This window comes from Myripristis murdjan, chromosome 17 (assembly GCF_902150065.1).
Source record: "Myripristis murdjan chromosome 17, fMyrMur1.1, whole genome shotgun sequence".
Taxonomy (NCBI): Eukaryota; Metazoa; Chordata; class Actinopteri; order Holocentriformes; family Holocentridae; genus Myripristis; species Myripristis murdjan.
The window spans coordinates 13,838,172-13,857,402 of NC_043996.1; the positions used below are offsets into that span (position 1 = coordinate 13,838,172).

At 43.4% G+C, this 19,231-nt stretch overlaps 1 protein-coding gene across 1 annotated transcript in view; it reads right to left on the bottom strand.

The window, feature by feature from the left end:
* The window catches only part of LOC115374855 (uncharacterized), a 37,966-nt gene extending 24,780 nt beyond the window's left edge, over nt 1-13,186 (bottom strand). The window contains exons 1-20 of the mRNA XM_030074000.1: nt 13,098-13,186; nt 12,168-12,356; nt 11,852-11,994; nt 11,166-11,325; nt 10,957-11,040; nt 10,686-10,823; nt 10,271-10,387; nt 10,089-10,181; nt 9,696-9,913; nt 9,358-9,551; nt 8,679-8,933; nt 8,324-8,553; nt 8,021-8,185; nt 7,354-7,431; nt 5,156-5,527; nt 4,558-4,911; nt 3,259-3,594; nt 3,016-3,147; nt 2,734-2,886; nt 2,213-2,329 (exon numbers count right to left, since the gene is read on the bottom strand). Coding sequence (XP_029929860.1) covers nt 2,213-2,329; nt 2,734-2,886; nt 3,016-3,147; nt 3,259-3,594; nt 4,558-4,911; nt 5,156-5,527; nt 7,354-7,431; nt 8,021-8,185; nt 8,324-8,553; nt 8,679-8,933; nt 9,358-9,551; nt 9,696-9,913; nt 10,089-10,181; nt 10,271-10,387; nt 10,686-10,823; nt 10,957-11,040; nt 11,166-11,325; nt 11,852-11,994; nt 12,168-12,356; nt 13,098-13,169 — 3,600 coding nt within the window. The 5' untranslated portion in view covers nt 13,170-13,186. The remainder of the gene's footprint in view (nt 1-2,212; nt 2,330-2,733; nt 2,887-3,015; nt 3,148-3,258; nt 3,595-4,557; nt 4,912-5,155; nt 5,528-7,353; nt 7,432-8,020; nt 8,186-8,323; nt 8,554-8,678; nt 8,934-9,357; nt 9,552-9,695; nt 9,914-10,088; nt 10,182-10,270; nt 10,388-10,685; nt 10,824-10,956; nt 11,041-11,165; nt 11,326-11,851; nt 11,995-12,167; nt 12,357-13,097) is intronic.
* Between the last annotated feature and the right edge of the window lie 6,045 nt (nt 13,187-19,231).

The following is a 19,231-nucleotide window of genomic DNA, read 5'->3' on the forward strand; positions in this document are numbered from 1 at the left end:
GTTTCTCTCTGTTCTCTTTTCCTTTCTTTCCATGTATTCACTCCTTCACTCCTCTCCACCTCACCTCTCCCTTCACATTAACTAAATAAATAAATCTACCTGAAAGTACTTCAAAGATGAGATGCTGTCACGGAGCTGGAGCTTGTGTTCTCCTCCTCCCCTGTTTGTTTCTGTGGCTGTCTATCTGTCTGTGTGTGTGTAGCATCGGTGTGGCTAACTCTCTTCCCCAGACTCCTGCTTCACCACCTCACCTGCCTTTTAATCAACTCATCAGCACAACAGTATATACAGTCAGGTCCATAAATATTTGGACACTGACACATTTTTAAGCATTTCGGCTCTGTATGCCACCACAAGGGATTAGGAATGAAACAATCAATATGTGCTTGAAGGGCAGACTTTCAGCTTGAATGTGAGGGTATTTATGTCCAAATCAAGTCAGCACATTTTATATGTGCTCTCCACCTTTTTAAGGGACCAAAAGTAATTGGACAATTAGCTGCTCAGCTGTTCCATGGCCAGGTGTGTGTTGTTCCCTCATTATTTCACTAACAAAGAGCAGATAAACGGTCTAGAGTTCATTTCAAGTGTGGTATTTGCATTTGGAATCTGGTGAGGTCAACTCTCAATATGAAGTCCAAAGAGCTGTCATCAGTGAAGCAAGCCATCATTAGACTTAAAAATCTAAACAAACCCATCAGAGAGATGGCAAAAACATTACGTGTGGCCAAATAAACTGTTTGGTACATTCTTAAAAAGAAAGAACGCACTGGTGAGTTCAGCAACGACAAAAGACTTGGACGACCACAGAAAACAAGTGAGGGAGATGACAGAAAAATCCTTTCCCTGGTCAAGAAAAACCCCTTCACAACAGTTGGCCAGATCAAGAACACTTTCCAGGAGGTAGGCGTTTCTGTGTCAAAGTCAACAATTAAGAGAAGACAGAGTCTAAAAACAGAAAGGCAGGATTAGAGTTTGCCAAAAAAGCATCTAAAAGAGCCTGTGCAGTTCTGGAACAACATCCAATGGACAGATGAGACACAGATCAACTTGAACTTAATGGGAAGAGAAGAGAATGGAGAAGGGAAGGAACTGCTCAAGATCCAAAGCATACCACCTCATCAGTGAAGCATGGTGGTGGTAGTGTAATGGCGTGGGCATGTATGGCTGCCAATGTAACTGGTTCTCCTTTATTTATTGATGATGTGACTGCTGACGATAGCAGCAGGATGAATTCTGAAGTGTTCCGGGCAATATTATCTGCTCATATTCAGCCAAATGCTTCAGAAGTCATTGGACGGCGCGTCATGGTGCAAATGGACAATGACCTGAAGCATACTGCAAGCAACCAAAGAGTTTTTTAAGGCAAGGAAGTAGAATGTTCTGCAATGGCCTAGTCAATCACCTGACCTGAATCCAATTGAGCATGCATTTCACTTGCTGAAGGCAAAACTGAAGGGAGAATGCCCCAAGAACAAACAGGAACTGAAGAGTGCTGCAGTAGAGGCCTGGCAGAGCATCACCAGGGACGAAACTCAGCGTCTGGTGATGCCTATGGGTTCAAGACTACAGGCTGTCATTGACTGCAAAGGATTTGCAACCAAATATTAAAAGCAACAATTTGATTTATGATTATGTTAGTTTGTCCAATTACTTTTGGTCCCTTAAAAAGGTGGAGGGCACATATAAAATGTATTGCAATTCCTACACTGTTCACTTGATTTGGACATAAATACCCTCAAATTAAAGCTGAAAGTCTGCATTTAAAGCACGTCTTGATTGTTTCATTCCTAATCCACTGTGGCGGTGTACAGAGCCGAAATGCTGAAAAATGTGTCAGTGTCCAAATATTTATGGACTTGACTGTATGTCTGCCTTGGCCTCTCCCTGGACAGCCTGTCCCTTTGCACAGTCTCTTACAACCATCATCCACCAGGACTGCAGCCCCTGCCTCGTCTGCCTTGCCATATCACATTCTACAATAAATCCTACATCTACAACATCTACTCAGTGTCTGTGTCTGCATTTGGGTCCTGCCAAAACCAATCCTTAACAAATGAGACTATCTTTGTATATCAGTACAGACAGGACAAACTGTTCTGCTCTTGATTTTATAGTTGACTGTCCACATAGCATGAACATCAAGACACCAGAAAAATGTAGAACTGATTGATTCTTGATGATTGATTGGTTGAATCTGTGAGTTTCTAACCTGGATGCTGTTGTTTCCAGGGATTCCTAGTTTCTTCAGGTAGTTTACTGTATGCCTAAAAAGACTCTTGACTCTCACTGACGCAGACATTTTGGCCACTGTCACCTCTTGCGATACCTGTAAGACATTTAGAAAATCACATCAACGGCAGACTTCATAGTAAAGCCATGAGCAAAAACTGACAAGTCGAGGCCCCTCCAGCATCATCTGGATTCTACCACAGGACAGCTCCAGGCGGGGTTTCATCATTATTCATCCTGCTCAGTTAGATTAAAATAAATGTTCCATGCATATTCTTTACATCTTGCAGCCAAAAAAAAGTTATTATCTGGCAACTCAGCAATGGCTCTAAATCAGTGAAAAGTGCTGTGCATGTGAGGTCATGCTCTCAACATATTGTATTGGCTCTTGGCCAGAAAAACTTGCTATACTCTCTAAATAACTGGCTAGAGTGGTTTGCAACAGCATTCCAGCCAACACCTGACAGAAATAGTTTCAAGATGTGCAAGATGTGCTCCTACCTGCTGATTTCCTGTACTGCACTGCAGTAGGTAAAAGTGTGAGCCATTGCCAGGGCTCAAAGAATTAACTTTCATAGCAACATCAGTAGGGAGACCCACTGTCTTTAACAGAGGGACAGAGTGGTTAAGATGGAATGAGGCTTCATTTTTCTCCTGAAAAACAGTAGCACAGAATCATTACATCATTTGTAAGATTAGAATATTTTCACATGATGGGCAAATAATCTAAATTGCAAAATTCTACAAATGTAAAATCATCAGTGTTTCAGTGTATTTGCACACCTTATTTTTCCCCAAGGCCATCGAAGCCTGTAACTCTTTGTTGTCTGTTGCCATGGAGACCTGAGATTCAAAAACAGTCTGGGAGACAACCAAGGACCCTGAGGCATGCATCCGGTTTGGACTCCCCCATTCCTGGAATCATGAATAGGATGAATCATGAACAGGATGTAATAATCTGATTTTATGAACGGATTTGATAGGCAGCAATTAGACTGACTGCTCAGTTATTTAAAAGTACTCTACCTGTACCACTGTGCAGTTATTATGATACACCAACAACCCCTGTAGGCTGGGCTGTGACATGACAGCCCCTCTGGCTGTGGCAGCACACTCCTCCATCTGTACCAGGGCGTCAGCATCATATCCATGTGTTCCAGCCCGACCGCTTACTAGCAGCCTGCCATGTTCTGGTAGACCTCTGAAACCAGGAAGATTGTGACTGAGCTCTCCCTCCAGCCTCAGATCAGGCCTGGTGCTTGCATTCATCCTCAGGGAACCCCTCTTGCCCTCCAAACCAGCGTCCACCATGACTGTCCAGATACCCTGAGTGTCCTGCCACACTGAACCATTCAAATGGGCCTGCAAGGAGAGACCAAGACCAGTGCCATTACTACTGGCAGTTGTGTTGACATATAAACTTTAACCATTTTAACCTATATTTAATATAAATATGTTCTCCCTCACATGTACCTCTTGGACTATTTAGTAGCAAAATGCATCAACTGTTCCTGTTTTATCAACATTTTTATGGCCTTTCAAAGGATTTGTGGTAAAAGAAATTTATGCTCCAGCAGCTGTTACTGAGGGGGTTCGGCCTCAAAACAAGATGTCAGGAGAATGAAATTCTTGCCTTTACGCACAGTGCCTCCATCAGGCCAAACAGTGTAATGTTATCAACACTAAAACACAGCAAAATGCATCAGTTTCACACTAGTGTATGTCTGACACATTAGGTCTGAATAATAAAAGTTTGACCTGTAATTATAACACCCCCATTAAACAATTTAGAAAAAAAAAATGATGTAGTTTCATGTCTATCACACCTTTAGACACATTAGGGTTTTCTAAGTTTGAATCACTTTAATGTTTTTAAACACAGGTGTTTTCTGATAAAATGATGAAATTTTACCCTGTGATTATTGCACCCCTCATTAGTTCACGCAGTTTAATTTTCACAATGCAAATATGCATCATTCCTCCAAGTTTAATCAAAAGTAGACCAGTGGTGTCTGAGCTGTCCCCTGAGATATTTGACAGACATACAGACAGACACAGTCTGATTAACACTTCTACTATCTTATACAGGGATTACCAACCATGTGCTACCAAGAGTACAGAGTCTGTAGCTTTTTATTCTAGCTAATGACACTAAATCATTTTCTTCATTTTTTTTACTCCTGTGTTGCTGAAAGTGTGCTGACTGGTGAAATTATTATTAAGATTAAGATTAAGATTATTGCAATCTTTGGCAGGGATGAAAATCTGCAAACTTTTTGTCCTTCTATGACATATCTTCAGTATTTGTCATACACAAACCTCTACCTGTAAGAGTGAGCACTCAGACTCCATATCCCAGAGCCACTGTGTCTTTCCTGCAGCCTCCATGATTCCTTTAGCTCTAATGAGACATGATCCAACTTTGATGAGCAGAGTCCCAGCTTGGCCAGAGCCCTCAGAAACAGAGGCCTCTATGATGGAGGTCTGGGGCAGGCCTCGGCTCTGCAGCCAAAGGAAGGAGTGAGTGAGGGTCCCAGAGATGCGTGGAGGCATGCAGGACTGGCCCAGTTCCAGTGTCAGGTCCTGGCTGTCTGCCCTCAGAGTGCAAGACATGGTCAGCTGACAAGGGACCACTGACAGGAGGCCCTGAAGAACCAGTGAGACTGGGAGGGTGGTTCCCTAAGGAAGATGGACACACAGACATGTGGCTCACGTACTGGAGTACTAACATTACTTCATTTTTCAATTTTTACAATCTGTTTTTTTTTTTTTTTTTTTAAAGTAGAATAACTCTGCTGAACTCTTGAACTCTATTGGATTAATACTGATATTGCTTTTTAAAGCTGATACTGAACTAAACCAAGTCTGCCAATTTTTCTGTCAATTCAAACTTGAAGACAGATACATTTCTTAATTTCCTTACCTGTAGAGCGGGACAGTAGTTGGTCATATTGACAGCGTAAGAGGACTGGTTCCTTTCTTTCTCTGAAGATTTAGTCTCTCCCATGTTAACCCTGAAATAGCAATGTCCTAGCTCCAGGCCCACCTCCACACCAGGGACATCTGCAGTTAAGACACCCAAGACCAGGGAGCCATGAGTGGGTATGCCCAAAGCCTGTATCCCCTCAATGGAGTGCTGCATGGAGCTCCTGAGTCTAAGGTGAGGATGACAAGCTATAGACAGGCTAAGGCTGCCCTTCTGTTCTCCTCCAATCTGCAGATGTGCATTCAGATTTGTGGTGCAGCTGAAACGGATGATGGAGAATTTCACAGAGAACTGCGGAGGCAGAAGAGTCTGTGGACAAAAAAAAAAAAAAAACCCTCAAAGGACAAGAACCACAAACTCATCAAAACAGCACTGACAAAAAGTCTTATACTTTTGATGCCATGTAAATGTCAACTTCTTCAGCTACTACTTTGATATAACCATAAACAAATAAGACCATTGGTGAGAACACTGGTAGCCTATACATACATGCTTCTACACTGAATTATACATTTGCCAAAAGGTGAGATTTTGCCTGACATCTAGGGATTACGATACACCACAAAAGGAGAATGCTTTACAGCACAGAACCAGAAGAGGGCGCTGTTATTCTGCACTGCAAATACAGTTAAAGCTTTCAGAATTTTTAACAGCGGCAGATGAAAGGCTGATGGAAAAATCACCTCTCTGTTTATTGTCTTCAGTAAAGCAAATGAGAACATAGAGCGAGGCCAGGAAAGGGGAAGAGGGACAGGCAGCAGCTTCCTCTTTGTGACTGGAAGCAAAAGAGTTTATGGGAATTATGGTTCAAGTTTGTGAAACACAGCAGTAGCTATACTACTGATGTCACCATGGTCTTATTTGTTTACGATGGTTAAACCAAGTTTATCATTTAAATTGCTAATGACATATCAATGCTTACAGATAAAACGGCACCATATTCAAGAGAAAACAGAATCAGTGTCATCAGTGTTACTCTGTGCTGTGATGGAAAGTGTAAAGTCATCTCCAAGGTGAAGATGTCTCCGCTTCTTTCCTTCTGCTGGGAAACATGTTTTCTGGGACTTTTTGTCATGCCCCCATGTTTCCTGTCTAACCTTCAGTAAGACACATTGCTGACGGACAGACAAACTCCAGCTGGCTCTTCGGTCCTCTCCTATCCTCTGTTGATTCCCCAAAACGAGCACAGAGCACACATCACTTTCTATCTCCAGCTGGGCCTGACTGGACCCGGACAGCACGATAACAGTGAGTCCTCCTGGTACACCAGCAGCCCTCAGCAAGGTCAAGTTATGCTGGAGTATGACCCTGAGGGAGGTGTAGGGCTCCCAGGCAACTGTGATGTCTAGCTGGGCAGAGGGGGTGTTGAAAGACACCCAGGCACTTCCAGAGAGGGAGAGATCACAGAGGAGCGCTGAACCCTGTATGTCCACTCTCTCTGGGACGGTTGGGGCCAAAGAGGCCCAGTGGTGCTGAAGGGTCCAGCCCACCTCAGCCTTGCAGTCCTTTAGCAAAAGTGACAAAAGGCATTGGAGGGAGTCTTGTTGATTTTCAAAACCCAGGGAACCTTTGAGTCCATCTGTCCCAGCTCTTCCGTGTATGGTTAGGGAGGTCCTTCGTGGTGCACCACCCTCACTGTCCCTGACCTGCATCCACACCAGCCTCCCCACCCCTTCACACTGAAGAGACACCAACAGACTGGAGCTGACTGAGTCCCACATGCCACTGACATCCACCCAGATGTGACACCAGTTTTCAAGTCGCACCCGACCTCCCATCTCAGCCTTGTGTGCAACACCAGGAGCCCCATAGTCAACCAGCCCGTGCCAGCCATACAAACCAGCCACCTCCAGCCTCAGTCCCACATTCAAGTTCACTCTCCAAGGGCCAACCGCCAACCCGATTCCCAGGGCCCACCTCAGAGGCCCAGGCCGGAGCCGAAGCCTGAGACTCAAGCTGGTAGGCAAACCCAGGGACGTCAGCAGTAGCCTGGAAGAATGGGTGAGGTTAGCCCTGAGCTCTGTCTGACCGTTAGGACTGTAGCAGCCCTTAGCTTGAGCACTGAGGCTAACATGAGCTAGCACAAGGCCGTAGCAGAGCCTGTTGTGTGGTCTATAGGAGCGAAAGGCTCGTACCTCCACGGGGCGGCCTGCCACACTTCCGTAGCATTGGCCTGAGAGCCGGTCTGCAGTGGCGTCCCCCGTGCAGTTCATCTGTGAAAACAACACCCCCCATTAGCACAGTTTGTTTTTCAAAGGAAAAACTGGGAGAGAAGATGGAAGATTTTCAGGGAGGAATTACAGAATATTGGAGCAGTGACATTGTGGCTTGTGGTACACGTGCTAATCTTAGGCACACATTTTATAAAATACCCAAAGTTTTATTATATATAATGATTTGATATAAGTAATGCTTAAAGGAGCAGTTCAACCAAAATACCAAAAACTATATTTTCTCACTTAGTCCTCGTGCAATGTATCCATCTTGAACAAAAAAAAAAAAAAAAAACATGGATACCTGGCATAAACCATGAAGAGTTTGCAAAGTGTTTCACTGGAAACTATTTCCTGCAGGAGAATACCAGCACACTATCCACTCTCAACATGAACCAATTAGAAGTAGACAGATCTAGTTTGCAGGCATTCTTCGGCAAGAAACTGTATGCAACTAAAATATTTTTTGTGTTTTTCAAAAAACAAGCATATCTGATTCACTGTAAAGAGTAAATATATAGTTGACTAATCATAATATGAAAGTGCACAAACAAAATCCCAAGGGAATTTTATGTAAAATCAATTTCACCTGTAAGGAGGTGGGTATCACCCCCTTGAGCTGCCTTATGTCTTGCCATAGGGATGCTGTCAATCTAGCTGTACTGTTGTTTGTACCAACACTGAAAAAGACATTGGCCATCCTTTCCTCCTCTAAGTGAAGGATCAGTCCTGTGTTCACCCCATCTGTTTCTACCTGAAGAATGTGAGGGGAAAAGATAAAAATGTATTTTGTGATGCAAAGGACAGAGAGGACAGAAATTAGACTTCAGTTCATAATAAGAATGAGAACAAGCCCAAAACTGAAAAGTAGATGATCACAGTAGTCCTGCACCTGGTAATGCGCTCTGGCTTGCATGGAGTTTGCCAGGCCGCTTTCCACCAGGACTTTGATTTGGTGCTGCAACCTGGAGAGGAACTCCCATCGAGGGAGAGGCTGGCCGGTCTTGCCTCCAGTAAACTCAGCCTTCAGGTTTTCAGCTCCGGCCTGCAGCTCTGCCAGGACTGACAGTCGACCCGCTTCCTGTGCCCAGCTCACCTGAGCACTGCTGTTAGCTGGTACACCTGAATCCAGAGGATGGAGTAACATGAGAGGCCCTTAAGTGACAAGTCTACACTCAATGGGGAAAGACAGAAAGAGAGAAAAAAAGAAACAAAAAAACATATTGATGTATAATGACGGCGCTTACCTGTGGCAGTGAGCAGGTTGGAAGAGTGAGAGAGTTGGGTGTAGACGCCACCCATCCCATAATCTCCAAGTTGGCGGCTCACATTCACACACAAGGACTCTGCGCCTGACCGAGCACACAGCCAATCACGAGCACTGCGGGATGTTTTTCTCATCGCGTCCTCCTCATCTTCTCCATCCCAGGAAATTTCAGGAGCATCCTCGTGCCTCATCTCCACACTGTACAACGCCTCCATCACTCTAATTTTCAGCTGCCCTGCAACTCACACACACAACCATGCACACACACATGTACCAAAAAATGTCAAATGATGTCCTGCATTTGGATTTTTTTTTTTTTTTTTAGCATTTTTTAAGAAAGTTGCACACCCTACATTCAAATCACACAAAAGCAGCTCACAGTAGAGCTTAAAGGACCATATCAGTGATATTGCATGTTTGGTGTAAAATCTATTAAATGTGTTTACTTCACATTTCTGCAACGTTTCTCCCAAAGCATCCAGCATCCTGTCATCCAGCCATTTGTTTCCATTCATTCCATTCATTCAAAGTTAATGTTTATCCAGAGGTTTTAAATAAAGGAGTGTGTACTGAATGGAATCTCATAAATTGTGGAAATTCACTGGTATTGTGACGTCCATACTTATTACCATGCCTAGCACTTCCAAATGAACCTATACCTTCAGTCAGTGTGTCAGTCTGTCCCAGTGCCCCATCCAACCCCAGGGTCAAGGGCAAAATGGTGAGGCTGGCCATGGAGTGCCTGAGATCCCCGGACACAGCCAGCTGGAGACCCTGCGTGTGGTTCAGAGAGCCTCTCACCTGGACCAGCAAGGCCTCCTGTCCCTGGGCATAAGAGCCATGTACAGACACACTGGAAGTGCAGGAGATTAGCCAAACACAGAAATGCAAAATAACATGAGTTGCACTACAGTGTGAATAAGTAGATCTTTCAGTGAATAAGCATGAAAATACACCAGATTCAGCACAAGCGAATGCAGGGCTAACATTCACACACCTGTTTGAGGAGACGTTGGCAGCCATGTTTAGCTGCAGGTCAGTGGCAGTAGGCAGCAGGCTCTGGGAGAGGTTCACCATGAGGCCAAACGCTCTGCCCCTCTGCAGGGAGTGGGTCATCCGAGCATCCAGCAGCACTCTGTCCTTTCCATCAGCCTTCACACACACAGAGCTGCTCCCTCTACCAGCTGCCACAAACATGTCTGCAGTGGCCTGAGCCTTGAAATGTGAAATCACAAAAAAGCACTTCAAGAACGCTGACAGAAAACTCAGAGGGTAAAAGACACAGATTTTCTTATTTTATCTGCAAACTGAATTTATCACAGGCTTTTTTGTTGTTGTTATTTTGTGATCACTGAATGTTATAAAATGGCAAAACCCAAGTGTGACTTACTTCTAGTGTTTTGGGAAGCTTGGATTTGAAGGGATGACTGAGAGAGGTATACAAACCAACTTTGCCTGATGTTCCATTCAGACGTACAGAAAACTAAAAGAAAAGAAGGAAAACATACTTTTACTGGTCCGCTGGTAACATCAACAGTACAACAACTGAATTTTACAGTTGGTTTTACTTACTTTGCACTCCTGCCGCTCGATCCTCAATTTCCCTCCGGCCAGATAATCAAAGACGGTGTTGTTTTTGGGGTTCCAACATACATCTCCCTCCACTATGGCAGAGGAGGGGAGCTGCAGCTGTAACAGCATGACAGTGAACTGAGCAATGGTCACGGATTCAACGGTCGGCCATCTCTACACTGTAAATAAAGTTTTGGACATAACTGTGCAGCAAATATTACACTACTGACCTCAATATATACCCATAATCATCAGCACTCCGTCTAATATAAATCTATAAATCAATAGATAAATACGGAAATATGCACTCAAGACAAAGTTTCCATCAGTGTAATGAGTATAATATTTTCACTGTTGCTGCTGTTTAATCAATATAAACTCAACTCTCTTTTCCTCAGTTGACTGGTTGGTTTACCTGGAGTTGGTGTGTGATGTTGGCTCTAACTTTCACCGATTGTTGCTTTGAGTGTGAGGCGTTCAACAGAACCTGCCCAAAGAAGGTCAGTCTGTCCTTGCTGCCGATCCGTAACCTCCCATGTACCTCTTTCTGGAGCTGTGGGAAAGCATCCCATAGAGCAAAAAATATAGTAAATTAGATTCGTCTTTCACAAGCAGTTGCTTTCATATTCAATTATTGTCTGTTTTGGGTCAGCGCATGGAGTTACACAGGGCAGTCTGGTTACTACCTGGTTGCTGGTAACAGTCACACAGATTTCTGAGTCTGATGGTACAGTGGAGGAGCTGAAGGGGTGTATCAGGGCGGAGCAAACCTACGCATGAGGAGATTCATAAAACAAATCACTGACAACAGACATTGGTCATAATTCATAATAACTAAGCCTCCTTTTTCAAATGTTAAATGGTGATTTAGGATGTTAAATTGGCCCCAACTTACAAAAGGGCTCGGTGGTTGGTAGCCAAGGGTGAGGGTGTGAACAAGCTCTCCGCTGCTGTGGAAACCGGCTCTAGACTCCAGGATGTAGAGGCCTTTGAGGAGGTCGACGGTGAAAGTCTCCCGCAGGAGGAGGCTCTGAGGAAAGCTCTGGAATGGCTGTCTGCACGAGAGGATGTTGTTATTGTCGATAGCATCTTTGTCATCGTAACTGTTTCTTGTCATCATCATCGTATAATACATCAACAGACTCTTTGGTCTTAAAGGAATAGTTCAATCAAAATCCCCAAAAAGAGATATCTCCCACTTACACTAGTGCAATCTATCCATCCAGATAGCCAGATATCCAGATATTTGTTTGTGAAGCTTAAACTGTCAAATATGTACATCTGAAAAACTCAACAGCAACAGTTCTTTCCAAAAACAATGACAAGGATACCTGGCATAATGCCCTAGGAGCCAATATTTCTGTTGGGGATTATTTCCTACTGAGGGCAAACTACATCCTCCCCTAATTTATACTTGATGGAGGCAATATAGGAGACAGTAAAGATCACAGCAGACTGGAAACCTCATCAAATCACACAAACTGTCCAGATGTTTGGATTGCACTTTGACTACGTGAGAAAATATCTTATTTTTTGGTATTCTGAGCGAAAAGTTCCTTTAAATCAATGAGGAGTGCAGACCTAAGCCATAGCTTGGCAGTTTTCTGGTACATCCTCTTGTCCTTCCTCAGCTCCTCCACTGCTCCCTCCATCTCCAGCTCTGTGGACGGGCCCTTGGGCTCTGCCAAGATCATCTTCACCATCACTAGCCTCTTTTTCAAACTCTTAAATAAGTAAGATTAGAGCAATAGATGGTTATAACGTCAGATGTCAAAGAGTCACTACACAGCACAAAATCTGCATGTGTAATTTTGTTATGGAAGTTGTAAGAAGTGTTTAATCTGACACTTAAAGAGGCACACCTTCTCCACAGGCACGGCCCAGTTTCTCCACCCACCTTGTCCGTGGACTTGAGAGCTGCAGCCAAGCTGAGGTTGTGTTTGCCGTAACTGGAGGCCATCTGCAGGGTGTGACTGTACTTAGAGGCCTCCAGAGAGACATCTCCTCTCAGGGGAGAGGTCCACAATGAGCTTAAGGAGCAGGAGGCCTTCACACCCCGCTTCCCCACCACGCCCCAGCCACCTGCCTGGGGACAGCACCGAGGAAGAGTCGGTGGGACAGAAAATGTGGGTGTCATGTGCTCGGTGCTCTCCCTTTTTTTAGCTGCTTGGGGCTGCCTGATGTATGGTAGAGGGAGGACATTTTGTGTAATGCCAATACCATGACAGTGTAGACCAGTTATGATGGATAATATACTCATAAATGCTATTAGATTAACAGTTCACCCAAAAATATTTTAAAATATATATATCCCACTGACCCCTTGTGCAATCAATCAATTTAGATAGTGTCTGGGTGATTTGGAGAGGTTTCCAGTCTGCCAAATTCACCCGTCTTCCAGCACCCCAATACAGTACAAAACAGAGGTGGAGTTTAGTGCTCTTCCTGCCAAAGAACACCAGGAATCTGTATATATTATCCACCTCTAATTTGCTGTCATCGGGGGTGGATAGAGGCAGTCTGTCAGTAGCAGGAACAGCAGTTGCTTTTAAATTTTTCACATGTAAATTTTTGATTCCACAAGCAAATACCTATCCAGCCCAATTGCACTGGTCTGTGTCACTGCCAGACAGGGAAGACCATGGCAGACTTGAAACCTCGCCAAATCACACAGAAACCATCTGGATGGATAGACTGCACTAGGTGCAAGAGGAAAATTATCTTTCTGTATTTTGCGTGAACTCCTTTACTATTCAGCTGGTCCTGTGTAATAAACTAAATGCTGGTGCTTTGAATGTTCAGATGAAGTGCTCTCTTCCCTGCTTACTTTGAGGTAGGTGACAGCTGGTGTGTAGAGGTCCAGGCGGGCCTCCTTCTCCCCTCCTCGGTCCCTGTACATGCCATCCAGGATGAGGTTACGGACAGTCAGCCACTTCCTGGCTGTCAGCTCCGAGATGAGTTGAAATGTGTGGCGCTGGTGCTGGCTCAGTTTGTGGGCAGTGTAAATGTACAACCAGGGTGTGTCCATATTAAAGGTGCCTGATCAAAAAAGACACAATGCTGATCAGCACCACGCTGCAGGTCGAGTACATAACATCATGATGTACAACAATCATGTGTACTAACAACACATCAACAGCAAAAGGTTGAGTTTTACATGATTTGCACCAACAAAACACACATTAAAAGTCAAATAATGTAATATGATTAAAGAGGCACTGCATGACAAAACCTTGGCTAAAACATATCTCTACATAGTGATGTTTTACTGACTGGGTCTACTCTACCTTCCCACTTCTTCTGCAAGGCTTCTTTGGGAGGCCTTTTCCAATGCAGTCCAGCCACCAGTGGCATCAGGTCATTGTAGTTGACTTTGAGGTGGGTGCTGCTCTCAGACCCCTGCTCTTTCAGGTGGGAGTGCAGGAGCTGCGTCCTGTAATTTAAATGTTTCTCCGGCACCTGGAGGCTGAACTGGATTCAAAGTAAGCAGGAGAGGAAGACTTGTTTTCTATTAAGTTGCGCAAAAAAGAAGTGTTTACCATTTTAAACATGAAAATACAATCATTATCTCACAGCAGTAAACCGGTATTAAAGGTACAGCATTATGTAAATGTTGTATGTATTATTTATGTTATATTATTGGATGTGAGACTGCTTAATTATACAGATATGTTTAGGTGTATAAAGGTGTTTGTGCATGCATGTGTTCATAACTGAATAAAGCTGCTGCTGTCTTGCAGGAGAAAACCAGGAGTTATTTGAAACAAAGATGACAAACCAACACAGATCCGGTGTGTTTACCTCCAGCGTGTAACTGGTGTGATTCTGTGTGGACTGGTTTTTGAAGGACTGGCTTAGGAGGAGTGTGCGTTTGTTGTTGATCTCATCCCAGTGTTTTCCATAGCTCATATCCAGGGAAGATTTGGTGTGGCTGGGGCTCTCCTCATGCCGCACTTGGATCTGAGCATGATAGTATCATACAAGGAAAACCACAGATCTGTGAGCTGATGCCTCAATCACAGTTACTTCACTTGTGCTGGACTGTTTTGCTCTCTATGTCATATGGTCAATAGACCCAAATAACAAAATGCGTGAAGTTAAACAGATTAAACAGCAATTCACCCTAAAAAAATTTTTTTTGGGGGGTGAAATAACTAAACTTTCTTGTTTCATGAAACGTATCTGCAGTTACCTTGTGGTTGATGGGAGCCGAGTTGGAGCAGTAGAACTCATGATCTGCCCTCATAATGTAGGTGAGGTTTGGGTCCCTCTCACCTCTCAGGCTCTGGGCGGTGTAGCACTCCTGACGCAGGAGCCGTGCATCATCTGTGGAAGAGTCAAAGGTCAAAATCATCCTACAGTGGTGTACTATAAATAGTTACTAATTATAGCCAAAAATCAATTATATCATTACAGTAATTTTACTACTTCTGACCCAGTTCATCCATAAAGCTGCACTCGGTAGCTATGCATGCTTGTGCTTTGAAATGGTAACCAGAGATAACAGTAATGAGGCTTCAGGAAACTGCACACAGCAGGTTCCTGTTCATGTCTGTGATCATTCTAAATCAAAAGAGGCAGAGGCAAAATATCCAACTTTTCACTGGATAGAGCTCACTTGCTGCTGTTTGGAAAATGGTTTGCACTTTATACTTTGATGCTTTATACTTTGATGCTTTGATGCTTTACCTTGTAGGGAATTAGAAGTGTCTGTAGGATCTATGTCCAATTTTTTGCTTTGCTTTGACATTAACTTTGATGTTAACTACTGCTGCTTCTGTGCCATTTGAATTTACCCTTCGGGGGGATCAATAAAGGTAAATCTATCTATTTATAGCTGACATCAGAATTTGCTTTCTACAAAAAGGGTGAATCTATGGGGTCTAATTAGAGGGAATGGGGCAGTCTTTTCTGTTGCAACTTAAGAGTGTATCTTTCCATAAAAAAATCCTGCTGGGTGACATTATGACAGACACATCATGATTAAAATAGTAATTTATGTGTAAGTGTATAATTTCCTTTGTCATAATATGATAGAAAAGCACCTATCACCTGTTGCTTGATGGCAGACTTCAGAGTATGATATTGTTAACAAGCAAATTCAGAAAAATGTTGCTTTTCTAAGCCAGTCACTCACCCCCCAGGCCATATTTTAGCCTCAGCGCAGAGCTCCACAGTGAGCCCTTCCGCTCCATCAGTCCCAGGATCCTGCTGCCCACCACGCCAGGTAAGAGCAGCTCTGCCTCCACAGAGTACTGTCTGCTGCTGTCATCCAGCCTGCGCTCAAGGGCCACTATGGACAGTCATCAGTTAGAGCTATTGTCTATTGTCCATTCAGCAACTGTCACACTCAAGTGACTATGTATAAACTCAGTATAATTATTGTTTGGTAAAAGCTAAGCTGTCTGTATAGGCATAGTGCTTTCAAAGATACATTAATAAATGCATATTTGTCTGTTGACAGGACACCTGAAAATGAGACTGTTTCTCTGAAGACATTCTTCACAGTGACAGACAAGCTGGTCTTCCTGCCCAGCCCACGAGTAACATTGGCAGAGAGGATCATAGGACGCCCCTCAGCAGCCATTTTGGCCTCCAGGTGATAACGTGTCCTCTGTTCTGTCAGGAGGGTCTGGGTGTCGACCAAACCCTATAGGAGACAAACTCATTAGCATGAATATCACACTGGATATCAAAAGGGAACATTAAAATATATGACTTGGACCTCCCTTTGGAAAATCCAAACTAACGTCACAGAAAATCTTTACACGTACCATGATGTAGTAATGACTACCATCAATCAATAGCTCCAGCTTTCCTGTCTTTATGCTCCTCTCTTGCTCAAGTTGTCCTGCACAAAAAACACATTTCAGCATTAAGCCTTAATACAAGAGGCACTGCTGATTACAGTGGCCTGCTGGGACCAACCTTGTATGTGGATGGTTTTCAGTGGATGGGTGATCTTGAGCAGCAGCCGGTGTGGGTTGAAGGCCAGGTCCAGAGATGTGTCTCTGGGGATGGAGGACTTGGGAGTGGCCAGGAGGAGGTGGAGGGAGGCCTCTCTGGGGAGCCAGGAGCCCCTCTGAAACACAAGGTGGAGACATCAGGTTAGTCTCCCAAAATTTGTAAAGGTAACTTCTTGTCAAGAAATCTTAATTCTCGTCAAATGTATTATTGAATGTATGTAGCATCATCCCAAAATATTAACAACTTAAAGGAACAGAAAGGCAAACACTGACAGATCATTTAGACCGTCAAGAGGACCTCACACAAGGGAATACAAAGCACAGAGAGACTCATCTCAAAGGGAATAAAGTCAGCATCATGGTAGCTCTTCACCTGTGTCAGCAGGGAGTACGCAGCCTCCAGCAGGTAGTAATGAAGGCCTCTGTCCAGCTTCAGCAGCCTGAGGGAGAGGTGGACCGGGCCAGGAGGAGGGAATGAAACCACAGCTGGTAAAGGGTAGGAGGCATTGGAGCACAGCTGCCATCCCGCCATCTTAGACCCTTTTGGAGTAGGCACATATAAAAGTCTTTCAAGAACTGAACTGGTGTTAATGTGATGATCAAAATACACAATTATAATTGACTATTTTTCTGACAGTTTTACAGATACACGACATAGTGTATAAACACCCAAATTAGATAATACAATGGCACTGAAATATACATATTCAGATTATACTGTGCATAAAATCAGCAGTAAGACAAAAAAAATGCATCATCTTGTTATCACATTTGCTACACACACCCAAGCACATGCACACAGCCACCCTCACAACAACAAAAACAGAAACAAAGCCCTTTCATTAAAAGCTCATGCTAACTGAGATATATTATATGTATGAATTATGAATTGCCATGAAGTGTTTGAAATGTTGAATCTAACAGTTTACCATGTAGAGCATGTACAGCGATATCCATACTGTACGTCATATAAAATGTCAGACACAGGGTATCACACTCACAGGTCTTTGGCGTGCAGGTGGTCTTCTTCACACGACTTTTGGGCCCCTTTATCTCCTCTCTGTGGTCTCCACTAACTTGAAACACTCTGGAGCTGATAAACAAAAGAGTAACTCGCACAGTTAGGGATATCAGTGTTCAGTTCTCAAAGCAATGATGCTGCCAAAAACAACAACAAAGTCACTGACAATCACATGCTGTTGGCACAGTAAGCTCCAGATTTTCATAGCAGCACATTACCGGCTTCATAATTCATATTACTTTGGACATCAGTTTACACAAGGGAAAAATCGGAAGGTATCAACAGTCATTAAAGATGGTTATGTCAGTCTTTAAGAACACCAGTGTGATAAGTCAGACTTGAGCTTTCTTATGTTTTTATGTGAACATATTGCTTAAGAATATTAAATTATGACTGTTTTGTACTCCAAGGCACTTTAGATAGAAGTATCCACCACATGGCATGTGTCTGAGTAATTTAAAGCCAGGCAAAGTTATAGAGACTCACGCAAATGCAAGTCCAAAGTACCTCATCTGTTGAATTTTCATGAAATTCATCAAGTGACTGTCTACATGATAAAAATGACCAATTTATGAATACAGTCCTAATCTGTCTACATATTGTCTGGTGTTTTTCAGATGTATTCCTTTAGTCATTGTGCCAATTACAGTAACATCTGGAGAACTCATAAATCTTTCTCTACTGATGATTTTGTGTTTAATTTATGAATCCAATTGGGACAACAGAACAAATCATACAGTGTTTCATCATATTTCAACCTTTCCCCCTTACCAAACATTTCAGCCACCTGCTGTCCATCTAATATCTTTCATCTTATTCGTAATCCTAGTAAAGAGTAGAGGATTTTGACTAAATTACACTTACCCCAGCGACTTTCTCAACACATTCTGTCATAGAAGATTTGCTGTGGGATGGAAAATATGGTGTTATATTAGCTTTTAAAGGCACCAACCTGAGAGAGACAATGTCCATGAGGTCTTCGGGTGTGTTGAGGGTGACCCTGAGGTCCTGTCCCTCCTGCAGCTGAATGCTGCCGTCCAGACTGGTGGAGCTCCTCAGCTCTGAGAGCCAGTCCACACCAGCCCGTCCCAACGCACCGTCCACCCCCATCCTGGCCGACAGGCCCACATAGGCACTGACAACAGAGGGATGCATTATGCTCCACTCATATTCCTCTCAGACATTAGACTGTGTTTATATACAATATTAATTACTTATGGATGTACTGTATATGTGTGTATGTTGGTATTGCCCATCAGTCAGTTTGGAATTATGGAGTGTTTGGTGATAATGCCAATCATTTTTTCAACTTGAATAGTTGAATAGTCAGTTTTTTCTCTTTTATTTCTTGTATTTATTCACAGATAGACAGACAGATAGATAGATAGATAGATAGATAGATAGATAGATATAGATATATATGTATATGTATATAGATATATAGGTTGATATAGACTGAAGAAAAAATAAAACTGTGCAGTGAAACATGCAGACAAATGCTTTGAATAGGAAAAAAGTTTCACATTCTTTTTGGCCTGTCATAATGTTAATGACGTCTGCTTTTATATATTTAGCTGTTTCCATTGCAGAACTATCAGATGGTGAAACATTTGGAAAGAGCATACTTGGGTTTGATGTAGCCTGTGATGGAGAAGTGGGCGGCATCCCTGTAGTTTGCATTCCCCCTCAGCCGCAGTGAGAGGAGGGAGCTCATGTTGATGCCCAGTTTGATGGGCATGCCGGACAGAGAGGGCAAAACCAACTCCTCTGTCATCAGCACGGCCCTGTGGCTCAGCTCAACCTCTTGACCCTGGAAAAAAAGAGGAAAAAGAGAAAACCAAGCAGAAAGAAAGGGAATTAAGACAGAGAGGACATAAGCAGAGACAAAAGACAAAAAGACAAGCCACCGCTAGTCACAGTGGACAGCACGATCACTGCCATGTTACCTTGAGCAGCTTGACAGCGAGCCCCGCC